This window comes from Gekko japonicus, unplaced genomic scaffold (genome assembly GCF_001447785.1).
Source record: "Gekko japonicus isolate JY-2015 unplaced genomic scaffold, Gekko_japonicus_V1.1 scaffold1923, whole genome shotgun sequence".
Lineage (NCBI taxonomy): Eukaryota > Metazoa > Chordata > Lepidosauria > Squamata > Gekkonidae > Gekko > Gekko japonicus.
In genome coordinates this window covers 296,265-322,097 of record NW_015167594.1, presented here as the reverse complement: position 1 = coordinate 322,097, position 25,833 = coordinate 296,265, and the positions used below count along the sequence as shown (strand labels likewise).

The following is a 25,833-nucleotide window of genomic DNA, read 5'->3' as shown; positions in this document are numbered from 1 at the left end:
TCCCTACAGTTAAGAAGGAATTATTCTTATGAAAAAAAAGTGACTGAAATTATTCAACAAGTGTTCAAATAGCCACTTGCATACATCTATAAAGGGCCCATTGTATTTTATAATGTAAATTTAGAAAAAAGGCACATTAATTTTATTAGTTTGAAATTCTCATTCAAAGCACTTGAAGAACACTGTTCTTAACAATGCACACAGTTGTATATAATACAAAGCAGTGGTATAACCACAGGAGACTGCTAGACACAATGAGATATGCTTATTGTTAACAAACAAATCATCATGTGCTGCTGACCATTCTACTAGGAAATGTCGGTTTGTATGTTCTCTCCCATTATGGGAGACCTTTGAACAAATAATCAGGATATGAGAAATAATATATTTCACAGAAGAAGGCAGAAGAGAACCATTGCTTCTTCTCTCCTAAACCAAGCCAACACTGCTGTATTTCCCAAAACCAGCATGGCTCACCTCTGAGTACCTATTTCAGCCACAGCCAGCTTGAAACTGAGGACAAATCTAGGGCGGCCAAAGGACAACCCTTGCTCTGTGGTAGCGGAACCAATTCGAGCAAAGTTGTTTTGAATCTTGGAAAGAACTGTTAGATGAGAGAAGCAGTAGCAGGCCGAGTCAGAGATTCCACTGCCAAGGGAGTCTGCTTACTGCTCTTTGCTAAAGGCCAGAAGCCTAACTGCCTTGGAGTGGCTCCCTTACCACAGCAGCAAACAATGTCTGCAGAGAATGGTACTCTGCTCCCCTTTCCCCTCCAAGGAGGCTTCAAAGCCCAGGTTAACTCTGAACCACTACCTGTGGCAGAAACACCTCCTTGACTTTCTTTTCCTCACACACACTGTAATCTCTCTATCACGCTGGATGAGAGAATTGTTCCTTCCAACCCAGCATCAACAGACTGAGCCACTGAAAAGCACTTCTACATAGTAGACCCTCACACAGCAGACATTACATTTGAAAGCCCCTTATCACATGTAACAGCCTAATATGTTTGTGTTTTTATTGAATGATTTTATCATTTTACACTTTGCTTTTAACAGTTCAAATGTTTTTATGTTTGCCGTCTTGGGAGCCCTGACCAGATGGAAAGACCAGCATAAAAATGTTTTAAATAAATAAAATAATGGTGCAATACGTCTACAGTAATGCCAATTGCCTTCAATTGCACTGATGCAAGCAGTAAGAGGCTTTCAGACATTAAACCAAAACACATTTTGCTAACTCCACATGAAAGCTACAATGTTTAAAAGGTAAGGGTAAAGGTTCCCTTGCTCGAAAGCCAGTCGAGTCCGACTCTAGGGTTGCGGTTCTCATCTCCGTTTCAAAGCCAAAGAGCCAGCGCTGTCCGAAGACGTTTCCGTGGTCATGTGGCCGGCATGACTAAACACCAAGGCACACGGAACGCTGTTACCTTCCCACCAAAGTGGTACCTGTTTATCTACTTGCAATTTCTTGCTTTCGAACTGCTAGGTTGGCAGGAGCTGGAACTAGAGACAGGAGCTAACTCTGTCATGCGGCAACTCGGGTCTTGAACTGCTGAACTACTGACCTTCCACAGCCTGCAGTGTTTTAAACAATGATTTAAACAATGTTTAAATCAGCTCTCAAATTTCAGAGAGGCTTAAATTCTCTCTGTTTAAATCAGCTCTCAGATTCACTATTGTTGATGATAAGGACAACTTGCATCCTCTGATCGTTTTCCATTGCCCTTGAAATTTATCCTTAACTGAAAATTAAAGTAGTTTAGTACCAAACTCTAATTGGGAACAGTAACACACTTAACATGGAGGATACCTAAGACATTTACCTTATTATATATACCTTAATATATATACGTTCCTGAAACTTGTTTGGAAATTTATTTTGATGCACACTTTGTTAACCTGCATACAGAACACTGGGATGGATGAAATGGTAAACTAACAAGTCAATCTTTGAGAACTCACATGGCACAATAATCTGAGGTATTCTGAGAGGTACTGGGCACTTGAGAATCTTCCTGAGCCATTTTCTCACAGTCCAACAGGCTATCCTCTGAGGCTTCAGCAGGTAAGACTTTATTGTCAGGCATTAACTGAAGCTGGAAATATTAAGCAACATGAATTTTTAAAATGTGAAAACCTGTTTTAGCAACAATAAGCTCAACTTTTACACGTGTTATTTAAAAATACAAATCAAAATTGTTATTGGGAAAGAGCAGAAATTCCACTAATATTCCACTAATATCGTAGTAGATACCTCACTGAAAATGTCGAGACAGTGTGCGACTGCAATAGAAAAGGCCAACGCTATCCTGGGGATTATTGGGAAGGGAACTGAAAACAAATCAGCCAGTATCACAATGCACCTGTATAAATCAATGGTGCGACCTCATTTGGAGTACTGTGTACAGTTCTGGTCACCACACCTCAAAAAGGATATTATGGCATTGGAAAAAGTGCAGAAAAGGGGAACACCTGCTGCTTGGCCATATATTTGTATATTGTACAGGAGTTGTTCAATCGACTCTACTGGATTCTCCAAAATGAAAACTACATCATCAGCGTACGCCTGGATTTTAAAATATTCACCTTTAACTGCCAAGCCTTTAATCAACGGGTCTGCCCTTACCATATTATTCAATATTTCTATTGTAAATACAAATAATAAAGGGGATAAAGCCCCACTGGTGGACCTCCTGATGGCACCTGGTATTTTTGGCCACTGTGTGATAGAGTGTTGGACTGGATGGGCCATTGGCCTGATCCAACTCTGGCTTCTCTTATGTTCTTCATATTCTGTATTTATTTGACAGTTTTTTTCAAAATCCTTTGAACATGACCAGATGCACAGCAGAATCCAATTTTTTTTTCCTAAATCCAATTCATGCAGGTAAGGAGCCTTCATCCTGAAAACTAGGTACAATCCTAGTGCAATCCTAAAAACACTTTCCTGGGACTAAGCCCCAGTGAATAGACCAGTGTAGGACTCTCAATAGACCTGTTTAGGATTGTGATGGTAACAATATTCACTACATTATATGCAGACAGTGTATTGATTAGCACCTCTCCAAAATCTAGTCTTACAGGACCAATCACTGTAATTAAAAGGAGAACAGCACCTCCCCTATCTGACATAAACATAAACATTGGATCCAAAGGACTGAGAGGTTAAAGGCAAACAGCCACTAACACAGTTTTGTAAATGTTTGCAGTAAAGTTCATGCCATGCCATAATTAGTAGGTTATAAAGCAACTGTTATGCTTGAACCAGCAGAATTTACAGAAAGGCATCTTTGGATTTAGTTTAACTTCTCTCACCCAGCACTCTTGTGCACAGTGTGAGATAGCCCTTTTGCAAGTAAAATAATACTATTGGACCAAACCCATTTAGAGAAGCAAAAGGAGCTCTTATGGCTTCCCTAGGTGGACATCTCTGAAAAAGAAACCTAACCACCACCACAGTGTTTATTTCTTTCTTCTTAAAGACAAATAAAGGCTCTCAAAAAGAAAAAGGTTGTGGTCTGTTTTATAGATATTTTTAGGCTGCTCAATGATTATTTTATGCTGGTTTTATGCCTATGCCTATTGATTATTTCACTAGCTTGTACTCTCCCACCCCGTTCAACAAAGTTTGAAGCCTTTTTCCAATTTAAGTAGCCTTTCTGCTGACAGAGAAGCCACCTGAGTTGGAGGAAGTGTCCTTCATCTTCAAAGCCTGTTTCAGCGGGGAGGGCAGGGTATAAATTAAATAAATAAATACAACTTGGCTGAGCTGAGTGGGAGGATACAGGCCACTGTTTTATGGCCTTAAGTTATCATTTTTACATGTAAGCCACCTTGAGTAGCTCTCTGGAGAGGCGGCATATAAATTCCTCAAATAAATTTTAAAAACTCCACAAGAAGCTTCTGGATTCCTTCAAAAATCAATGAAGTTAATTAAACAGAACTAAATATTAAATAACATATAATGCTGGCAGCAGCAGCTTTACAAAATTTACTCTGAATAAAGGAACTGCCTTGGAGAAGGCTATGCACTACAGCTGTAAAACACCTATAATAGCAGAGTATGCTAAGACACAATTTGCGCATATTGCATATTTGATTTCAAAATGTCTTTGTTGCTGGACTGTTCAAAAACAGTCCAAGTACTTACTGCTTTCGAAGAAGTTCTGGTAGGTTCAGATTTTTGTAGTTTTGACTTTTCAGTTCCTAAAATCATTGCTGTTGCTTCATTCTTCTCTGCAGATTGTATCTCTTTCCTTCCCACTGCTCTTCCTATATTGGGTTTGGGTTTCTGGAGTCTGCCTCTGAGAAGTGGTGTTGGTCGGATAGCACTTTGCTTGTCTTCTTGTGAGCTCTGTTTGCTGGAGAAACAGCAAGCAGCATATATGACAGCTCTCTACTTTTGACATATAATCAAAGAACCCACATACGACAAGTTAACCAACAAATCTATTAGTTAAACAGAAAAGGGGCTTTTTGAAAGCAGAAGCTAATAGTTACAAAATTATTGTTAGAGAGTCCTCAGATATCTAAAGGGATTCCTTCTAAATCAAATTATGTGATATTAGCTTGCTTTCATATTTAATAATTACAAGTTGGGAGCTCAAAAATATTATGAAGTGGGATGGAGGAGTGAGAAATAAACAACTGATTTTTCCCCACCCAGCTGGGCCATAGATCTCCAGGGCTTTGTGAATAGCTTCCTGCACAACAACCAACAGGTCCTTACCGAAGTGAAGAGTTTTCCTGGCTATCGCTGTACACTGAAACCTCACGGGGGTCACCGCTGTCTAGAGTTGAAATGTTTGGGCAAGACGGAAGTGTTGCCTGCATTGCAACTGCCTCTTGAGCATCTGTTGAATGTCCCTCTGACAAATGTGAGGATGGCACTGCTCCACATTTTGTTCCTTCCTATAATATATTAGAATGGTCAAAGAAGAATCCACAAAGCACTGGGAAAAGTAGCATGGCCAGCCCAAATAGAAAACCACCAAGTTTATGAAAATGAGTTGTAATCAGGAGCTACTGCTACTTGCCCTTTTACCATATGAGAATATTTTTAATTCTGAAACAAAGGAAAAAAGAAAACTTCAATCAACTAAGGTGTTTTACTAGCTCCCAGTACTTTCAGGTGACTCAGTTTTGCTTTAATTATGTAAAGAGTTTATTACAATCCTGTCCCTATAAATGTGCTACTGATTCTTTGTTTAATTAAATTGTTATCTGTTTTTAAAACTTCTCTGGATATAGTCGAGATTGGCAATGCCTAGCACAACTTCTAATTTATCTCTCTTCCTTTCCTTCTTCCCCACAATAAATTTTGCAAAGTAACCGTTCATGACAGAGTTTCAAAAACAATTTGCTTTGTAATGCTAGGAGCTGCTTTTAAAAAAAAGTAAAATAAAGCCCTCATTGCACAGATCTACCATGGGAAGAAACATACAAACTGAGGCTGTGATTACACAGCAAGGCAATTGCGCTTTGTTCCTGATGTAATTTAAACCAGAATATTTTTTTCTGAGTTGGGATGTTCACACATCCCTCCCTGAACTGCAAGCTCGCCTTCCCTGCCTGACCACCTCCCCCCCCCCCCAGCAACTTTCCAGCCCCTGGCCTGATGAAAAGAAAAAAAAAAGGCACCTTTCCGCCCGATGCTGCTGGCTAGCTGGGCGCGCTCCCTGGTGCCGGGGGCTCTCTCCCTCCCTCCCTCCTAATGCCGCAGGTTCAGGGACTCCTGGGGCAGATGGCAAAGCCCGCTCGCCTGCCAGCCCGCCCCCCAGCTTGCTTCCCCAGAAACTTTCAATGCCGCCTCCATGCTGGGGACGGCGGGCAGGACTTTTCTCCAAGCAGGATGAGCGCTTACTTACTCAAGTGCTCAAAGCCTCAGTTTAAAAAAAAAAACCTGCACAGAGCGGTCAGATGGCCCTAATCGCAATCATTGCAAAAGATGGCTGTCCAGATGGGTGAAATCGCGCATTCAAAGCGCAAGTGCCAGGAAAACACTTGATTTTCCCGGGGGCAGGAAAACCCGGGAGCATTGCGGGAGAAAGCCTGCTTTGGCATGGGAGGCAGATTGGCACATTGTGAACGGAAAATTTAAATACGAGAGGGAACAACGGCAAACCCCGATCAAATGGACCATGTGACCGCACCCTGACTGTCAAGACAGAAAACACCCTGTAAGGGCCAACTGTGAAAACTGGGTATTAAAAGTTTAAAGTGTAAACCAAATGTCAATTCTACAAATGAGTGGATTTATTTTCACCAGCAACTGGTTGTTTACAGATTCCAGAATAACATTAAATGCCAACTAAAAAGTAGCAGCTTTAACATCTTACATCTAGGTCAGACAGCTTGCCATATTCACTGCTATGGTGTACTGTTTTCTTTTCTGCCCTTCCAGTCAAGTGGTTGTCCTCAAGCATCTCTTTTTCTGGTCCTAAATCCTCCTTTTTTTCAGCTGCCTCTCCTAAATTCTCCTTTAGATTTGGAGTGAAATTCTCCAAACAATGTTGTATTTCAGCAGCTGTTTCCTTTTGTATTTCACAAAGGCTGGAATCTCTGGTAGACCAAGAAAGAACAACAGAACTTCAATAGTTACTATATAGCCTAGAAGGAATGCAAGGCTCTCTTTTCATTTTCTAACTCTTCTGCATCATGGTAAAACTCAACATACAATATTTTCCAAAAGACATCACTAAACAACATAGTTCCAGATATTAAAATGGCTTGTTCCCTAACTAGAAAAGACAGCAAAAAGGCACCAAAGTAGCCACACAATATAGAAGAAAAGAAATTGGATTTATACCCCGCCCTTCACTACCCAAAAGAGTCTCAGAGCAGTTTACAATCCCTTTCCCTTACTCTCCCCGCAACCCCTGTGAGGTAGGTGGGCTGAGAGAGCTCTCTCGAGAACTGCCCTTGAGAGCAGCTCTGAAAGAGCTTGTAACTGACCCAAGGTCACACCAGCAGCTGCATGCGGAGGAGTGGGGAATCAAACCCGGTTCTCCCAGATTAGAGTCCGCGCTCCTAACCACTACACCAAACTGGCTCTCTACACCAAATATAGGCATATCTATACTACACGTGTAATTCTCAAACAGTCAATTCCAGTGATGATTGCACAAACAAAACATGTTGTAGGAAATTTTCTTTTTTCTAACAATTCCCAATTATCTTTTCTGTAGGATCTCAATGCCAAGCTAGGCATCATGGCAACCACAGGTCCGACCCATGGCTGCCGATGCCATTTTAGAGAAGGTTTTGGCCATTTAAAAATGTCCTTGTGGACAAATTCTTCTCTAAAATGACCGAACATTTTAAAATGGCCAAATTCTTCTCTAAAATGACATTGTAGAACAGTGGGACCAAGAGATCTTGTGTCGCATCCCCATCCCCCCCCACACTTTTTCAAGTGCCAAAACAGGCACTGTGCTGTGGATCCGAGGAAATTATCAAAAACATTTGCAGAGGGAAGGGGGTGCACATCAACAATACATGCTTGTATGTCATTATAAGAATTTTAGTGAGAGGCTGTAGCTCAGAGGAAAAGCAAACGCATTGGACTGCAACTCATCAGATTCAATTTCCAGTATTCCCTTAAGAGGTCTGAGGTAGCAGGGCTAAGACTCTAGAAAGCCGCTGTTAGTCAAAGGCAAGAAGGACTAGAAAAAATGGACCAATGGTCTAAGTCTAATTAAGGCAGCTCCATATGTTCCACTTGTTTCAGGGGAAGAATATTGTGTTTAAAATGTATGTAATTTTTCCCTTCCATAATCTATAGCAGCCCCCCAAAAGTAGTAAAATCCCTATGGTAACATCTGCACTTGGCTATAAGAGCACGAAAAAGCCCACTTTTGAAGCTTAAGGCATTAGAGAACATGGCTACGATGTCCATTCACACACTAACTATATCACAAATAGCATGCATGTTTTTTTATCAAGAGGTGGCTATTGTACTTCTTATTCTCCATCTTTAAAAAGAATAAACTTACCGATTAACAAGCTCTGACACATCTTCCACACTGTCACTCAGAGATGTCTTTTTTAGCTCAAAATCCGCACATAACGGCTTCTTTACAGAAGGCGTGGGACCAAGAGATCTTGTGTCGCATCCCAATCCCCCCACACACACATTTTCAAGTGCCAAAACAGGCAGTGTGGGGGACACACAATTGCCTGGTCCCACTGTGCCGTGGGCCCGAGGAAATTATCAAAGACATTTGCAGAGGGAAGGGGGTGCACATCAACAATACATGCTTGTATGTCATTATAAGAATTTTAGGGAAAGGCTGTAGCTCAGAGGAAAAGCAAACACATTGGACTGCAACGCATCATATTCAATTTCCAGTATTCCCTTAAGAGATCTGAGATCTACATCACAAACAGCATGCATGGTTTTTTTTTATCAAGAGGTGGCTATTCTACTTCTTATTCTCCATCTTTAAAAAGAATAAACTTACCGATTAACAAGCTCTGACACATCTTCCACACTGTCACTCAGAGATGTCTTTTTTAGCTCAAAATCCGCACATAACGGCTTCTTTACAGAAGGTTGGATTGAGTGTATTGAACCCACTTTATCAGGAGTAGCAACAGCTTTGTTTTCTAATGCCTCTGAGTGTGGTGCGTCAATTTCATACTTGGTTGCCTCCTAGGAAACAGATTAAAGTCTCTAAAACCTCTAAATGTTTGAAGACATTAGACAAGTGTTGCCCAGCTAAGGGTACAAAGTTCTTTAATACACATTAAGACTGCAGACTAAAAAGGACAACTGAAAACAACATACAAAAGTAAAAGCAACTCCAGCTCTACTGGTACAAAATTATCGAGGCTCCAAAGTGATTTAGAGGATCAAACTGTGCTGGTAGGATAAGAATGCAAAGTTTTCAGAATGCACAGGACTTGTATGCATAAAAAAATATTCAGTGAAATTCAAAAACTTGCAACTCTACCATGCTAACGTAGCTAGTCCAATATTTTGAATGATTTTAAGATCTTGCCTAAAAATAAGTCAGATAATTTTAAATTCTTTATGAAGTCCAATATACACAGATGTTTTTGCTCATATCATATTTAAACAAAACTAAACTACACACTCAGATTTGTTTTGAAATTTAGGCTACAATTCTGTTCCATGTGCATAAGCTTTCTTAAAGGATGTATCTGTTGTCTACTATGGTAGAAGAACCCCAGTGCACGCAAGAAGTACAGCAGAATCTAAATGGTCCAAGGTTCTGAATTCAAGGCCTAGTCTGTGTGCATACGAACAAATAGGAAGTGAGATGGGGACTTTTGCAGAAGTTGCTCTGAGTCTTAAGACACGCACACAAGAATGTGTGATTAAGAAAGACTGAAATCCCTTTCCATACCATTTTTAAAACTATCTACTTGGCTTCCACAACCTTTAAAAACCTTTATCATTTTTTATCTCTTCAGCCCTCACTACCTAGTCACAAGCAATTGCTAGAGCCTGTGTGGTGTAGTAGTTAAGAGTGCTGGAGCTGGGAAATCCAGGTTTAAATCCCTACTTGAGCCAGGGAAGCTCACTGGGTGACCTTGGGCCACTCACATTCTCTCAGCCTAACCTACCTCACAGGGTTATTGTGAGGGGAAAAAGGAGGAGAGGAAAATGGTGAAAAACTCTTTGGCTCCCCATTGGGGAGAAAGGCAAGGTATAAATAAATTGAATAAATAAAGCTCTGAATAAAGCTTGTATTTATGAGTGCAATGGCACATTAGAGACTAACTCTGAAGATATGAATCCTGGTCCTTAGGGGCCTAAGTGTACAATCCTAGACAGAAGTACTCCAGTCTAAGACCTAGACTAGAGTAACTCTGCCTAGGATTGTTTAGTTATTCATCCAATGTGCAAAGCACATGAAGAAAGTTTCATTGGATCCTACAGAATTTTTTCACTAATGGTAATATTCTCCACCACAAGAGGCTTTCCTGCTGGCACAAAACTCCTTGTGCTGGCGGAAAGTACCACCATTAGGAGAAAAGTTCCAACTCCATATACTTACAGTGGCTTGCTTAGTGAGGAGGTCACTCCTGCTACACTCATGTTGTGTTAGAGTCTCCTTGGTTTCCACAGTTGCTTCTGTTGCTTTTTCTTCTCCTGCTTCAGAGTTCCGTGGTGGTTCTGCTTGCCTTTTAGCAACTGCTCCTAAATTTGGTTTGGGTTTCTTCATTCGCCCTCTTGCTAGCAGGGCAGGTCTCAAGACAGTCTGTTTGCTGTCTACTTGTAAAGTGGATTTTTCACAAATCCTGAAAGACCAAATTAAAAAATATCATGTGCAGTATTATCAGTGCAGTATGTGTTCATTTCATAATTCTAAACAAGTCTACTTGAAAGTAAGTCCCATTTTATTCAACAGGGCTTATTCCCAGGAAAGTGTTCTTAGGATTGCAACCTTTTCAAAACCTAGTATCAATTTTTTTGCAACAGTGGGGATCAATTCTTATGTTTTCATCTTACCAGTTTAAATTTTGTAAATCCTACAATCTGCATTATTTGAATTAATTTTAAAATATTCATTGCAGTTGGGTTAAATGCTAATTTGCTTATATATTTTATAGTTGTTGAAGCAAGCCTTTCTTAATGAGTTCCCTCACAAATCTTCCTTTATCATGTAGCATTCCTGAATTCTACAGTATGTCTGCCATTCTTTAATTTGAGGAACCACTGGCCTGAAGAAAGGCAAAAAGATGTAATATTTAATAATATTGTAGTGTATCTGAAAACTCACACATGTGAAAAAACTAAAGCAGTATATTAATGCTTTGCTCAAAATGTATTTCCGTCCAAGTGGAAAAATATATATATACATCCTGTTGACTTTAAAAACAATTATAAAGTCAGGACAGCATAGTGGCTAGATGCTAGATTAGGACCCTGGTCACACGGGCCGGATAACGCGGGAGGGGGGAGGCATGCCTATTTGCGCCATCGCAGTTTTATCCGCGATTATGTGTTCAGACGCGAGGGCGGCTTCCTCCTTTGGCACCCACAGCAAACAGGACGACGGGGGAGAAAGCTGCACGCTGGCGTGATCACAGCAGGGGAATCTGCATGCAGCCCGTGGCAAACCATTTGCTAGTAGGTCGTCCCAGGAACTTTTTAATTGCGCATCTTCGGCGGGACGCCACGGGTTCACCACGGGAGCACTACGCCTCCCAGATGTTCCAGTGTGATCGCGCCAGAAAACTCTGTGGGAGAATCATGCCTTCAGCGTGGCAAATGCTCTGTGTGACTGGGGGGCCTAGGATACAGGAAACCTGGGTTCAAATCCCCAGTCAGCTTTGTTCAACTTAACCTACCTCACAGGATCGTTGTGACACCTAACCTACCTCACAGAATTGTTGTGAGGATAAAACCTGGACGAATGAGCCATGTAAGCTGCCCTGAAGCACTTGGAGGGAGGGAGGAGGATATGCCCTAGAAATATCATTTGATCTATTCTTGCCATCTTTTCCCACTGAACTGCTTTGCTGCTACTATGTTCTGCAAGACAATCTTTCCTATTCATATTGGATGTGATCCACACAAGTGCAAGCAGACATCTGTTTCTGAAATCTCCAAGTACCAGGCCTCTCAGAAATGACATGCTATGTGGTCAGGAGAACAGCAGCAGAAAAGGAAGAACACTTAGAAATTATGATCTTTCTTGCAGAAACAGAAGGCGCCTGTGCATACACAAAGATGAATCCCATTATCAACAATACACAAAACAAAGCAGCAAAACATCTCCCTGTTTTTGCCATACTTACAGAGATTTGGCATCTGAAACCTGGTAGTTTTTTTCTGTAGTCTCCCTTGGGGTGGCATCAACTGCATCATCCTGATCACTGTTCTGAGAATTAAGCAGAAATAAATGTATGTAAGCTGCATCCTTCCAGGCAAAACAAACCATGACCATTAACTGTAACTTAAACACAGGAATGAACTACAAAGGCTGTAAACTAGGTGAAAGCTTTTCAAATACACTGATTAGATGCAATTTATCAGTGATCAAAAATATAGGTACACTGCAGACATAACTATACTATCCTATGTATATGTCTGTTCATCACATGTGCCTGGAATCTGCTAAGGAATTTATCTGGCATCCTACAAATGTTTCCTTTAATCATGTAAAATTGTTGTGAAGCCTGGCAACATGTAGTTAGCATCTGGTGAAAGCCAAGTAACCAAAAAAGAGACTGGCATCAGGGATACTACGAAAGTGTATTGCAACCCCCTCGTACATTCCCAATGTCCTGCCCCAAATGGACTTGTATTCCTAAATAAAAGTAAAATTTTATTTCTAGAGGTTACAATAAATATATACCTATGTTATCAACTCTGTGTTTTCAACTCTCCAAATATTTACATTCAAGAGGCAGAATTATGCAAGGCAAGCATATGAACGTTTACATCATTTCTGACAGATGGACACACTGCGGGTATCTTAGGAGCAAATTTTGGACACCTAACACAGCACAGTCATTCTTCTGAACTGAGACTACCTGTGCAATCCTGTGCAGAGTTGCTCCATTCTAAGAACATTGACATCAATGGGTTTAGACTGGAATAACTCTGCACAGGATTGCACTGCTTATCTCTTAAGGATATCAATGTGAACATCTGCCCCAAATATACTCAATATGCATCTCAAACTGCTTGGAAGCTACTATAGAAAGTAATTTAAAAACCCTTATACACAGATTGGTAAATGGTTTCAGATAGTAAAAAAATAATAAAAAACCCTTAAAGGGTTATTTTCCTAGATCTCTGATGAAAAATAAATACTTAATAACAAATAATAAATAGCCAATGTGGTATTGAGAGCCAGCGTGGTGTAGTGGTTAAGAGCAGCAGACTCTAATCTGGAGAACCAGGTTTGATTCCCTACTCCTCCACATGAAGCCAGCTGGGTGACCCTGGGTCAGTCACAGTTTTCTCAGAGCTCTCTCAGTCCCACCTACCTCACAGAGTGTCTTCTGTGGGGAGAGGAAGGGAAGGCGATTGTAAGCCGCTCTGAGACTCCTTCGGGTAGTGAAGAGCGGATTATAAAAACCAACTCTCTTTCTCTTCTACAGTGGTTAGAGTATTGGGATAGATCTGTGAGACCCATGTTCGAATCCCCACTTTGCCATGTAAGCTCACTGGGTGACCTTGGGTCAGTCAATCTCAGCCTAACCCACCTCATAGGGAAGTTGTGACGATAAAATGGAGGAGGCCAGAACAATGTAAGTTGCACTGGAGAAATAACTGGTATGCAGAAGGATAAATAAAATACTAAACACCTTTCTCACTGATCCGTCAGGCTCTGGACAAAGCATTCTGTACTCTGATTTCCCTTGAAGAGGAGCTTCTTTTCTGCCAGATGCTTTTACAATATTAGGTTTAGGTCTCTGCCGGCGGCCTCTTGTTTCGATCTTTTCCTCAGGAGCTTTTTGAGTGTCTCTGCACAACAAAAATTTTTACACTCACACTTTAAAATCCCAACTCTGCATAAGCAAAATATGCCTTTGAAGTAACTTATACAGTATTCTCCATTTAGAATGGGCAGGATAGGAAAATATTTGGGAGTGGTAAGATAATAAATTAGCAAAGAGGGAGACATAAAAACTCTAGGTTCTATAGTATTTACAAATGTAAGACTACTAACTGGCAATTGTGAAAATTATAAATTCTTTTTAAATAGCTGCCATTTTCACTAGATGGAATAATTTCTCATCACTCAGTTTCTGTAAAGATTAGCATTTATTCCCACCTTTCGTTTTTCAAAAAGGAAGATATCAGTTCCACATGAAGCAAGAATTTCCCTCAAAAATCACTACAAAAAAACTTCTTCCATTTCTTACTATCCAAGCAAAGACTAATAATCCTTTCCTGTAATGCCTGATTTGGCGACTACCTTAAATGGGAGCCTATAGAAGCGGCTTCCTTCAACATAACTTATGTGGAGGTGTCCAGCAATGAAAGTTATGGGAAAAAATGTATTTTCCATATACTTACTGTGATACCCTGTCCAAATCACTATTTGATCTTTCTGTCAATTCATCTCTGGTAGATCCAGTTATTTTAGCTGCCTGATCTTCCACAATAGTCTAATTGAAAGAAATATGAAGAATTTTTTTAACAAAAGTGTCCACAGTGAGGCAAACAATTTCTCAAACGCTCTGATAGACAAAGTTAATCACCGAAATCAATGCAAGTTCCAGAAGGAAATAAAGTGAATGGGTTTGAGACAATGCAAAATATATACTATAAAATTCTTTCATCATACCTTTCCTACACCGCCCACAGGTTCTGAAGGAGAGAGCTGGTTCTCTAATGCATTATCAACTGGAAGCGCATACTTTTCTGAAGTTCTCACTAAGTTTGGTTCAAGTCTCTGCAGCTGCTCTTTGATTGTGAGCTTTTCAGAAGCTGCTGTCTCGGTTTCTCTGAAAATAAATTGGACATATTTATACTGTCTTCCCCAACACACTGATATCTACAGTCTTCACAATCAAGTGCATCCTCCAAAAACAGGCCCACTTAATGAAAATCAAAGACCCAATTAAGTTTTCTGATTTCAGCAGTCTAATGTATCGTCATCCTCCACAACAGAAGATCTCTCCTTATATATAATTGAGTAGTGGGTGCCAAAGTTCTAAAATGCACTCCTTTAGTGTATGGACGCTTGAACTGTCAGTCAGAAGACGCTGGCTGGGTTGACTGGCTGCTTTGTGCAGTCCCGCCCAGTGTTTCAAGGTCTTTTGCATATGGAAGCTGATTGGACTTCACTGCATTCCACACCTCAAGTGTGCACTAAAGGAGTGCAAGGCAGTTGGAATGTCAGTTGCATATGGAACCTTCAAGGTCTTTTGCATATGGAAGCTGATTGGACTTCACTCCATTCCCCCCCTCATACCCCCCCCCCCCCACAAGGCAGTTGGAATGTCTTTACGATGGGGCTCCTGGGGAACTATTGTTGCCAATCTTGGCCCAGCAGCCATCAAACCATTCTCTTCAACCCCCTGCTGTGCAGCTGACTTTCCCCTAGGGTTGCCAATCTCCAGGTGGGACCTGGAGATCTCCCACTGTTACAATTGATCTCCAGATGACAGAGATCAGTTCCCCTGGAGAAAATGGATGCTTTGGAGGGTAGACCCTATGACATTATACCTGCTGAGTCCTTCCGCTCCGCCCAATGCTGCCCTCTACAGAATCCACCCCCCAAACCTCCAGGTATTTCCCTCCTTAGAGCTGGCAACCCTACATTCCCCTCAGTGCCTGTTGGTAGGCAACTAAGCTTGGTCCTGTCACCTACTTTGGCCTTTGGGAGAAAACACATTGGGGCCAGTCCTGATAGGGTTGCCAACTCCAGATGGGAAATTCCTGGAGATTTGAGGAATGGAGCCTGAAGAGGGTGAGGTTTGAGGAGGGGTGGGACCTCAGACAGGTACACTGCCATAGACTCCACCCTCCAAACCAGTCAGTCCCACATAGGGAACCATTGTTGCCAATCTCCAGGTGAGGGCTGGAGAGCACTCAGAATTACAACTGCTCTGCAGAAGGGAGGGCAGAAGTCAGCTGAAGTCAAAGGGGCAGATAATGGTAGGTTGATGGTTAGCTGGGAAGGAGATGGGGTTGCCAACTACATGCTGACAAATTCCTGGGGATTTGAGGGGTGGAGCCTGGAGAGGGTGGGGTTTGCAGAGGGGTGGGACCTCAGACAGGTAGAATGCCATAGACTACACCCTCCAAACCAGCCACTTTGTCCTGGGTAACAATTGCTGCCAATCTCCAGGTGAGGGCTACAGATCACTCACAATTACAACTGCTCTTCAGGTAGCAAAGATCAGTTCCTCTGGAGAAAACAGTGGACTCTGTCATTATACCCTGCTGAGGTCACCACAGCAAATTGACACTGTTTGCCCAAAGCCAGAGCACTCCCCCAGAGCCTCTTTCTAGATCTCGTTGTATTGCTTTCACAACGGGCTTTACTGCTAGTCTGTTATAAAGACTACGGTACAACTAGAGATGTGAAGGCCCGGAAAAAAAACAGAAAAATTCGGAAAAAAACTGAACCGCAAAACACCTATAATTGTGAGGATATTTCTACTGTCTTAATATTTAACACAGTTATATATATGAAAAACTGTACTACTCACATTCTTTCAGTTTTATCATTGTGACTCGGTAGCACACAGGACCTTTCATCCAGTTTATCTAACTCGGTTACTTCATTCTGTAAGGAAACCAAAATCACAAAATTATCGAATGCTTCTGATTTCTTTAATTAGCTATTGTGATAGGACAGCAATAAAAAGCCAACTTCTTCAACAAAAAGAGACAGCTGATATATTTCTCTCAAGTTTACAGCATTATGCTTTAATAAACTGAAGAGAAATAAATTATCAAATTATGAAGGATCTGTACTAGAATTCCTTTTGGCAGTCTTGTTTAGGATATTATGGAATTAACCCGGGGCTATTTATGGGCAGGAACGCACAGCAATGGAGTTCGGGCTGACTCCCAAGTTGGCCACGCCCAGCAGGAACTCATTAGCATAATAGGCCACACCCAACATCAGAAACTCATTAGGATTGGCTACATTAGGGGTGTGTTGCCTAACATGCAAAGGAGTTCCTGCTACAAAAAAGCCCTGGGTTTTGACAACAAACAAGGTAAACAGAATAACAAGCAAAAGGTGGGTGTGGCTGGATAACCACACTTCTGGTAACATGGGGGTGCAGCCTAATGTACTAATGAGCTGTGCTGTCAGGGGTGTGGCCCAATATGCTAATGAGTTCCTGCTGTTGGGTGTGGCCTATTATGCTAATGAGTTCCTGCTGGGTTTTTTCTACAAAAAGAGCCCTGAATTAACCCATTAATTATTCTTCATGTCTCCTGAGACAAGTAAAACATATGAAACATGCATTGCTTGTATCAATGATTTGTTTCCAAACAAAATTTCAAAGTTCAACAACTTGTGCCTACTAAGCAGTTGAAAGTATGCCTCTTCCATCTGTTTCAATTTTAATACTTATTTCTTTGATTTTTTTCCCTGATTTTTTCCCCTACTTCAAGGAATTGCAGACAAAGTATTTTTTTTCCTGATTTTTTTCCCCCTACTTCAAGGAATTGCAGACAAAGTACTTCAAGGAATTGCAGACAAATGCATTCAATCTCGACAACAACTCTGCAAGGTATGTTAGGCTGAGAGATGGTGATTGGCCCATGGTCACTCAGCGGCCCTTAAGGAAGGGGGCATGTTGAATCCTCGTCTCCCTAGTCCATCCCCAACCACTATGCCAAACTGGCACTTTTCCCTTTGCCGCTGATGAGTGGGCAACTGGCAAATGCGCCACTGATGAATGCGCTGCCAAAGTACATCCCGGCCTACATGAAACATCGACTGGTTATTGCCTTTGTTTATTGCACGCCACCATCATTTGCACTAGTATTGTTAGCCGCTTGGGCTTTGTTTGTATATTCTATTGCATTTTAATGCATTTATTGTTTTAGTGTTTTAATGTTGTTAGCCACTTTGAGCCAACCCTGTGGCAAGGCGGGATAAAAATGGAAATAAATAAATAAAAACATGACACTGATGCAGAAATTTATGCTACCTGCTCAGCATGAGAAGTTCCTCCACTGAACAGGACTCTTAATACTAACCTGTTAGAATGTGGTAGGGGAAAGGTTCTCAGAACTAATTTTCAACCAAACAGCCCATTACAGAAAAGATAGTATCAGCTGTTTGGTGTGTGTATACATACATGCATGCAGAAGCAGAGTTCCTCCCCACCACAGCATTGTTTTATCTGTGCAAAGAAACACATCCACAAGGGCAATCCATGTGCAGAATTGTATACTCATTTGCCCTTGCTAGATTAGGACATAAATCTTTAAGAAATCTTAAAGTAATATGCAACATCTTGCTGGAATATGGAGATTCAATATGCTAAAAATGTACATGCATATTGTTACCGTTTCTGCGTGGGTTTCTTCAAATCCTTCTTTATTTCCACTTGAAGAAATCTGAGACTTTGAAAACTGCCCAGCAAGGTGTTCAGAACTAGCTTCTAAAACTTGTAGCTCAGACTCATCTTCAACAAATGCACCATCTTGAATACTAGAAATATTGGAAGACAAGAACACATGCAATTATTGGATTATCTTCCTACCTTATTTCATGGGCTCATACAAGATTAGAGCATCACATTTTCTCTTTCACACAGTGCTGCAAATTAACTGACCCAAAGCTACCCAATGAGCTACACTGTGAGTGTGAGCTACAGTGTGAGTGAAAGGTTTTATGCTTGGGCTCCCTATGCTCAGACCTCTTGTACTGTCATGACATACATACAATACAAGCTGGAGGCCCATGAGGGGAGGGAGGGACAAACAATTAGGAAGCCCCTCCCTACCCAAATAACATAGTGTCACAACACTGTTGAACTCCAGGGCTAGATGAACAGCTGCTTGGCTCACCTAGTTGTGAACCTCAGTAATATAGTGCTATAGTTTAAGGTTGTTAAGGTTTGGGCATAATGGAAGCAGAAAGTTGCTTAGCTAGTTCTGAACTTGAGCATTTTTTGCTTCTTCTTCTTTTTTTCTTCTGCTTCATGATGTATAGGAGAGGGGGAGGTGATGCCCCCTCACAATACGCTCTCCTTGATCCTAGTTTCACCCCACTAGCTCAGAATACTGTACTCTGTCCTCTAGTTGTAACCACTTATGGAATGCTTCAGGAAGTGCATTTTAAGACCAGAGAAAGCTCTCTCCAGCCCTAACTAGCTTTTAAAAGTTCATAGCGTGTAGGCTGGCATGAAGGCAGAGAAACATGGATGGAGGATTTCTAGAAACTATCTCTCTGTCCATGTTCCCAAAAGCTGTTACTCAATCAGGCAAATCCCCCCCCCCAATTTTCTTTTCCTATTCCTTTCAGCTAATAAACAACTGCCCATTATATTCTACAACTGTTGGAAGTATGCTCAACCACTGAGGGGACAGGGGACATTTTTCTGCATACATGAAGTACTCCCTGAGTACACACAAGCCCCAGCCCCATCAATGGTGGCCATATCTGCTGTCCTACAGATAGGCACAGGACCACCAAGTTCAGTATTACATGAAGCAATTAAACACATAAATTATGTTATAATATTTTCTACTTGCCTTCACAACAAATGCAGGAGACTATGCCACTATTCCCATTTTACAGATAGAAATAGATATGTCAGGACATGTCTTTCAATTTTACACAGAAAAATCAATAGTTGATCAGGGATCTACATCAAAATCTAACGCCCAACATTCTCAGCAGTAGGATCATCACCAGCTCTCTAACTGGGAGGGGAGTAACCAAGTAAATAGAAGATCACAGTATGCGTAATTATTTGTTGTTTATCTGTGCGTTCCTATTCCATGTCTTAAAGCTGTGGCAGACAGTCCTACCAATCCTAAAGTGAAAACAGTTTTAAACATTCCTACATCCCTCTTTAGTGCCCTGACCCAGACAGTCCAGGCTAGCCCCATCTTGGGAGCTAAGCAGCATCAGCTCTGGCTAGTACTAGAATGGGAGAATGTCAAGCGAGTCCAGGGTTGCTATGCAGAGGCAGACAATGGCAAACTATCTCTGTTCATCTCTTGCCTTGAAAACCCTGGGGGATGACCATAAGTCAGCTGTGACTTGACAGCACTTTGTACATACATGTCCTTCCTTTCCTTTTTAAGCACTGAAAATACAAAGGAAAATGTCACTAACATGCTGGAGTACAGCACAGCAAGACATGAGAATAGACTGGGAGCTAACAGGGCAATTCTAAGAAGAGTTACACCCTTCTAAGCTTATGGCTTACAAAGGCGTAATTCTGCTTAGGACTGCAGTGTTAGTCATGTATCCCGCTCGTGGGCTTAAGTCACAAATGTAATAGAGAGGGACTATGCCATATTGTAATACAGGCAGTTGCCGCAAAGGAAATTGTAATGCTGGGAATGTGCCGTACTGGACTGGACGGCTGTACTTAAATTAAGCCCTGATATAATTTGTTACCTGGATGAAATCAGATTATCCTCTTCTTCTGGCCCTTCATTTAGCTGTATGCAGCACTGCGGATCGTCTTCTGCTGGGAAAAGAGTATCTTCAAGTGTTTGCCCATCAGGAACCTCTAACTCCTCACCAGTCTCATCAACACTATGGTTCTTTGGGCTAGACGATACACTGTTTCCTGACAACAGATGGTCAAGCATTATATATCATGCAAAGCCACTAATTCAACTGGTCAGCCACACTTACAAAATGAAGGCATAATTGTCCAAAGTGATCAGTGATATCCGAATGCCTGTTTTAGCATACATATGGAACAGACGTCTTTTTAAAAGACATTTTTGAACAGACCTCTTTGTTTTGTTTTACAATAATGAAAGCTAAAGGGAAGGAAGAAGAAAACTGTTCAGTGTTCCTCTTGTTGTCAGCCAACATTTGGTTGGTTCAAACATTTCATGTCAGTTTGGTGTAGTGGTTAAGTGCGCGGACTCTAACCTGGGAGAACCGGGTTTGATTCCCCACTCCTCCACTTGCACCTGGCTGGATGACCTTGGGCAAGCCGTAGCTCTGATGAGAGCTGTTCTTGAAAAAGAGCAGTTTCTGTCAAGCGCTCTCTCAGCCCCACCTACCTCACAGGGTGTCTGTTGTGGGGAGGGGAAGGGAAAGGAGTTTGTAAGCCACTCTGAGACACCTTTGGGTAGTGAAGGGCGGGGTATAAATCCAATCTTCTCTTCTTCATGGTAAACTGGATTTTTGCTTACTTCTTGCAGTATTCTGAGAAAAATGCTTTAATTATGGCAATATGTCCTGAACGTAATTTATGGGATACCTAAAATTTTAAAAATGTAATTTGTGGGATGCGTGAAATTTAAAGAACAGATACATGAAATGTAAAAAAAAAGTCCTATTGCACTTAATGAAAAAATAAGTAATATAAAAATATATCTCTGCAATAACCGACTCTAAAGTAATTTAGATTCTTACTTTCCTTCCTCAGCCTTTCTCCCTCCACTGATTCTGAAGGAATAGTTTTTCCTTCAGAAAGGTTCTCAGTATCCTGTTCGGAATCCTTTTTTTTCTTTTTCCTTTTCTTTTTCATCACCACAGAGTCAGTTACTGCCTGCCCTTCAGTCTGTTCCAAGATGCTAAGAGACTCTTCATTCTCCTTTTCTGCAGTCCCACAATCCACTTCCATTTCTGCATCAGAAATATTGGCATTCTGATCATCCTGTTCAAGGCTAGGCTGTCCATTGGTAACTTTGGCTATCAAAGGATACAATATAAATACACCGTCAGATAAGTTCGCAAAAAGCAAACTAAAAATAATCCGCCCAATTTAAAAAAAAAATGATAGGATTCTTCTTTTTCCATATTAAACACGCAAAAATGCTTGGTATTCCATCTGTTCCTTTTCCCTCCACCACGAAACTACTTCAGCATTGACTGTATATGAAACACCTAGATTTCCCTCCTGTACTATGTAAAACAGTTATTTATTTATTTATCCAAAACATTTATATGGTGCCCTTCTACCCAGGTCAGGGTTCCCAAAGCAATGAACATTCCAAACATTAAAATAGCATTTATTTATTTATTTTTGTGTGTGTATGCGTGTGTGTAATTTTTAAAACAAAACATATAAACACACGAACATCTACGCACACAGAGAGGAGGGCTAGTAAGAGTTAGCAAAGCAATGCCAAACAAAGGAAAAAAGTCTCAGACCAATTACCCTGGGGAAGCAGTTCCAAAGTTTCGGTGCCACAGCCAAACCTATCTTAGGTTGCCACCCAGATGGTAGACTCAGATGGTAAGGGCACCCAAAGCAGGGCCTCTGAAGATAACCAGAGTGGTCAGGTAGATTCATAAGGGAGTCAGTGGTCCTTAAAGTATCCTGGTCCCAACCATATAGAGCTGTCCAGAAGGATACTATGATTGATGGTATCGAAAGCCACCAAAAGGTCCGGAAGAATTAACAGGGGCGCACTCCCCCTGTTCATCTCCTGGCACAGGTCATCTACCAGGATGACCGAGCCCATTTCAGTCCCATCATCGGGCCGGAAAACAGATTAGAATGGATCCAAACAGTCTGCTTCATTTAGGAATCCCTGAAGTTGCCCAGTCACCACTTGTGCAATCACCTTGCACAAGAATACATATACCACATTTCCATTAAAAATCATCATGATAATACAACAATTAAACCATCAAAGCAGCAAAAGTTGCCAAAATCCCACAGAAATCTATGGTGTTCTGCTGTTGACAGTTAAATATTTAGCTTACTAAATGGCTGGAAGATAACAAAAAAAGTCCTACCCTTAAGGACAGTGTTTAGCAAGGCTGGAATGGAATTCCAAAACTGCAGAGCAACCACTAGACAGCGCATTTCATGCTCACTAAGTATCCACAGGGAAGGAACAAAAGACTCCCAATCAGATCATAAAGGGTGGGAGACTTCACAATCAAGAGTTGTATTTATTATTTAGCAATAGCTCTATGTATTTTTTAGAAATACCTTTTCGCTTTTTCTGAGACTTGGGCACTTTTGTTTCATTGGCTGCTTTTTCTTTTTGATGCTGACATTTTGCATCATTTGTCTTTCTCCTTCTTTCATTTTCCAGGACTTTCTCGAGAAGTTTTGCAAATGAATCAAAATCAAATGGCCTTTTTTCTTCTGTCCAACAAAAAAATAATGTAATTATAAATTCATGTCATGATCTTTTGTTATGTTTTTTTAGAATACCACAGGCTCTTGCAAATTAAAGTTCATGCAACAAAAAATGGGTAACGAGGATCCACACTAGACGTCACAGTGTCCTTGTGGCTGCCATGAGAATACTGCTGCCATTTAAAAGTCAGTTAGAAACGCTGCAAGAGACTGATCCTGGACATGCCTACAGTGTAGCAGGCTGAGAAGCTTTTATCCCCCCCCCCACTCCAGGCGCCTTTTCAACGTCTGAAACAGTAGTATCATGCCCCCTCCCCTCGCAGCTATTTTGGCACTTGAAATGGCGTGGGGAAAACTAGTTAGAATGCCATGCTGCAGGCCCAATCAGGACTGGGCCCTCATGACATTTTTAAATGACTTTAAAATGGTGGCAGCAGCTGTGTCTTCACAGAGGCCAGGTCTAGTTTGGCCCTTAAATGCATGCAGAAATGCAGAAGGATTTAAGATGAAAGTTTAGCTACTTAGGATCACAGTGGACTTGCATCGACAAAAAAAAAATTCCATTAACTAAATAGTACTAGGAAGAGCTAAACAATCCTCAATAGTGGTGATATCTGACCCAGTCCATCTGAGAGATCCTAGCACTGAAACAAACCTTCCACTCTACAAGTCCTGAACAAAACATTTACAAAGTAAAAAAGATAATATTTAATTTTAGCTTATTTTTACTGAAAGACACACCAAAAAATCTCCACTTAGGATAATACTTAATTCAAAAATGCTTACTGAATGCTTTATCTATTCTCCATCCATTGGCCTTTTCTTCCCGCTTAAATTTATTCTGAAAACAGAAAGTTGCGGCACATTACTGATTTTCAATAAGAAATTAAATTTTATTTTAGACTGAACTACAGAATATATTTCCCTTAAAACTTTTCATATTTTTTAAACTCAGCCCTGAATCAGTTCATCTATTTCTATTCATAATAAAACCACTGTATCTAATGGTAAACCAGCTGGCCTATGTGGATGATAAAAGAAGCTTTCCACTCAAGAGGAAGGTTAAACAAACCCTTCACTCAAATTCTTCACATTGTGACAAGAGATAATTTTTACTAAAAGACACAAAGCATGAATATTAAAAGCTTCACCACCTGGCTAGTCTTTATATATCTACGCCACAACACACAGGTATGAAGAAAGAATTAGCAAATTAGCTAGAAGAAAAAAGGGAAACCCCACACAAAAATGGCCTGGCAACACAATCCTAAATAGAGTTATACCCTTCAAAGTCTATTGAAGTCAATGGGTCAATGGTCAAAGGTACCAGGGAACCCTTCTGTGAAGGCCCCCAGAGTCGATGGGGGGAGGTTTAACAGCAGGGGGTCCACTCGTAGGAGGATCACCTTTGTTTCCTATAGCAGAGATGACATGGTGTGCTTCGGTGGATACACAAGCCTTATGTCCATCATGGCTGGCTTGGTGTTATCAAACCATTGTAGATTGGGATCTCATCAGTGGGAATGTCATATGGGGATTTGAACAAGGTGACGAGGACGTAGCAGATTGCTCCCTTGAAGGGGATGATCTGGTTGGATCCTCAGCTGTAATTGCAGATGAGGAAAGACGCACTGAAATGCGAACACTGGAGGACATGCCTAGGTATGCCTATAGTGTTTGCAGGTGGGATGTGCCATCATTTGACGAGCCCACATCAGGGACTGCTGTATGCAGTATCACTACAGGGGAGTTATGCTCCGGGAAAGATTTGGAACTTACACCATTCTCAAAAATGAAAGTAACTGTGCAGTATTGAAAATTAATGGTTTTGCATTTGTGGCTGCAGGATATATTCCAATTTTCACCCTCATGGGATTCAATGGGTCTCGAATGGCAAAGGAGTGGCAATCCCAGAACAGCACCTTAGTGACACCGTCCGGTGCGCAATTTGTTGTCACAAAATGGCCTAGCAACACAATCCTAAATAGAGTTATACCCGTCTAAGTCTATTGAGGTCAATGGGCTTAGAAGGGTGTAACTCTTCTTAGGATTGCACTGCTAATATTTCCCAGAAGGGATGGGATGTGAAGAGCAGCAGTGTCAGTCAAAAAGAGGAAATGGGAGGGAGGCAGTCTGCTCAAGCCACTTACAGAATCCTGGGAGATTTTGGGGATGGAGTAGGATTTCTAAATTCTTACCCACGCACACAAGTTCTCAAGGGATACTGGCTCATAATTTTAAAAAGAGAACTGATTTCTTTTTTACTGAGATGGGAGGAGGTAGATTTATTTATTTATTGCCTTGCAAGTGCAAGGAACACTTTGCCCATTTTATATAAGAATACTAGCCTGATACCCATGCTTCGCTACAGTATTTAACTTCCATAAATCCAGTTATAATACTGATGATGTAAAGTTTGAAATATATTTGTTGTAGGAATTCTTTTTTTTATTATATAAACTCTCCTAAAAAGGAGAGAATTTTATTGCTTTTCATATTAGAAAGGGGGGAGGGTATATAGAGGGGTAAAGAAAAGGTCGAGTGATGTTTTCATTAGTATGTTAGACTGTTAGTAATACAAAAAAAAATTCTTCTTTGGCTTCATTGTTCCTGGGGATCTCCCGCTTTTACAACTGATCTCCAGCTGACAGAGATCAGCTCCCCTGGAGAAAATGGCTACCTTGAAGGGTGGATTCTCTGGCACTGCCTGTCTGGTGTTGGGGGGGCTTGTATTTAAAGGCATCTCGGAGGCTAGGCCAGAAGAAGGGCTAAGGCAATCCTCCTGAGCAAACCTCCCTGGCAGTTGTAAGCATCCCACCTCCTCTCCTACACCTGACAGGCAGCTGCCTGTCCAGTGTAGGAGGGGGAGGGTGGAGGGGCATTAGAAGCCACGGTGGAGGTGGGGCTGCACCTGACAGACAACTGCCTGTTTGGTGTAGGAGGTGGGGGGAGTGTGTTGGAAGCCATCAGAGAGGCTGGGCCAGCAGCATTACTGCACCTCACAGGTGGCTGTTGGCCATTCCTGATTTCCTCAACTGTTATGAGCTCTCTGCAATCTCCTGTAACTGTTGTTTTTACCTCAGAACACTGAGCTCTGAAGCTGACCAATCAGAGAGTGGGGGGTGCAAGG

General features: G+C 41.3%; 1 protein-coding gene across 1 annotated transcript in view; it reads right to left on the bottom strand.

Annotated features, from left to right (window-relative positions):
* The window catches only part of BDP1 (B double prime 1, subunit of RNA polymerase III transcription initiation factor IIIB), a 60,321-nt gene that overhangs the window by 21,406 nt on the left and 13,082 nt on the right, over positions 1–25,833 (bottom strand). Inside the window, exons 8-24 of the mRNA XM_015413964.1 lie at positions 23,490–23,544; positions 22,551–22,709; positions 21,020–21,298; positions 20,042–20,216; positions 17,974–18,118; positions 16,152–16,228; positions 14,279–14,438; positions 14,008–14,099; positions 13,293–13,452; positions 11,775–11,857; positions 10,028–10,271; positions 8,465–8,655; positions 7,997–8,104; positions 6,341–6,563; positions 4,732–4,913; positions 4,153–4,363; positions 1,999–2,098 (exon numbers count right to left, since the gene is read on the bottom strand). Coding sequence (XP_015269450.1) covers positions 1,999–2,098; positions 4,153–4,363; positions 4,732–4,913; positions 6,341–6,563; positions 7,997–8,104; positions 8,465–8,655; positions 10,028–10,271; positions 11,775–11,857; positions 13,293–13,452; positions 14,008–14,099; positions 14,279–14,438; positions 16,152–16,228; positions 17,974–18,118; positions 20,042–20,216; positions 21,020–21,298; positions 22,551–22,709; positions 23,490–23,544 — 2,644 coding nt within the window. The remainder of the gene's footprint in view (positions 1–1,998; positions 2,099–4,152; positions 4,364–4,731; positions 4,914–6,340; positions 6,564–7,996; positions 8,105–8,464; positions 8,656–10,027; positions 10,272–11,774; positions 11,858–13,292; positions 13,453–14,007; positions 14,100–14,278; positions 14,439–16,151; positions 16,229–17,973; positions 18,119–20,041; positions 20,217–21,019; positions 21,299–22,550; positions 22,710–23,489; positions 23,545–25,833) is intronic.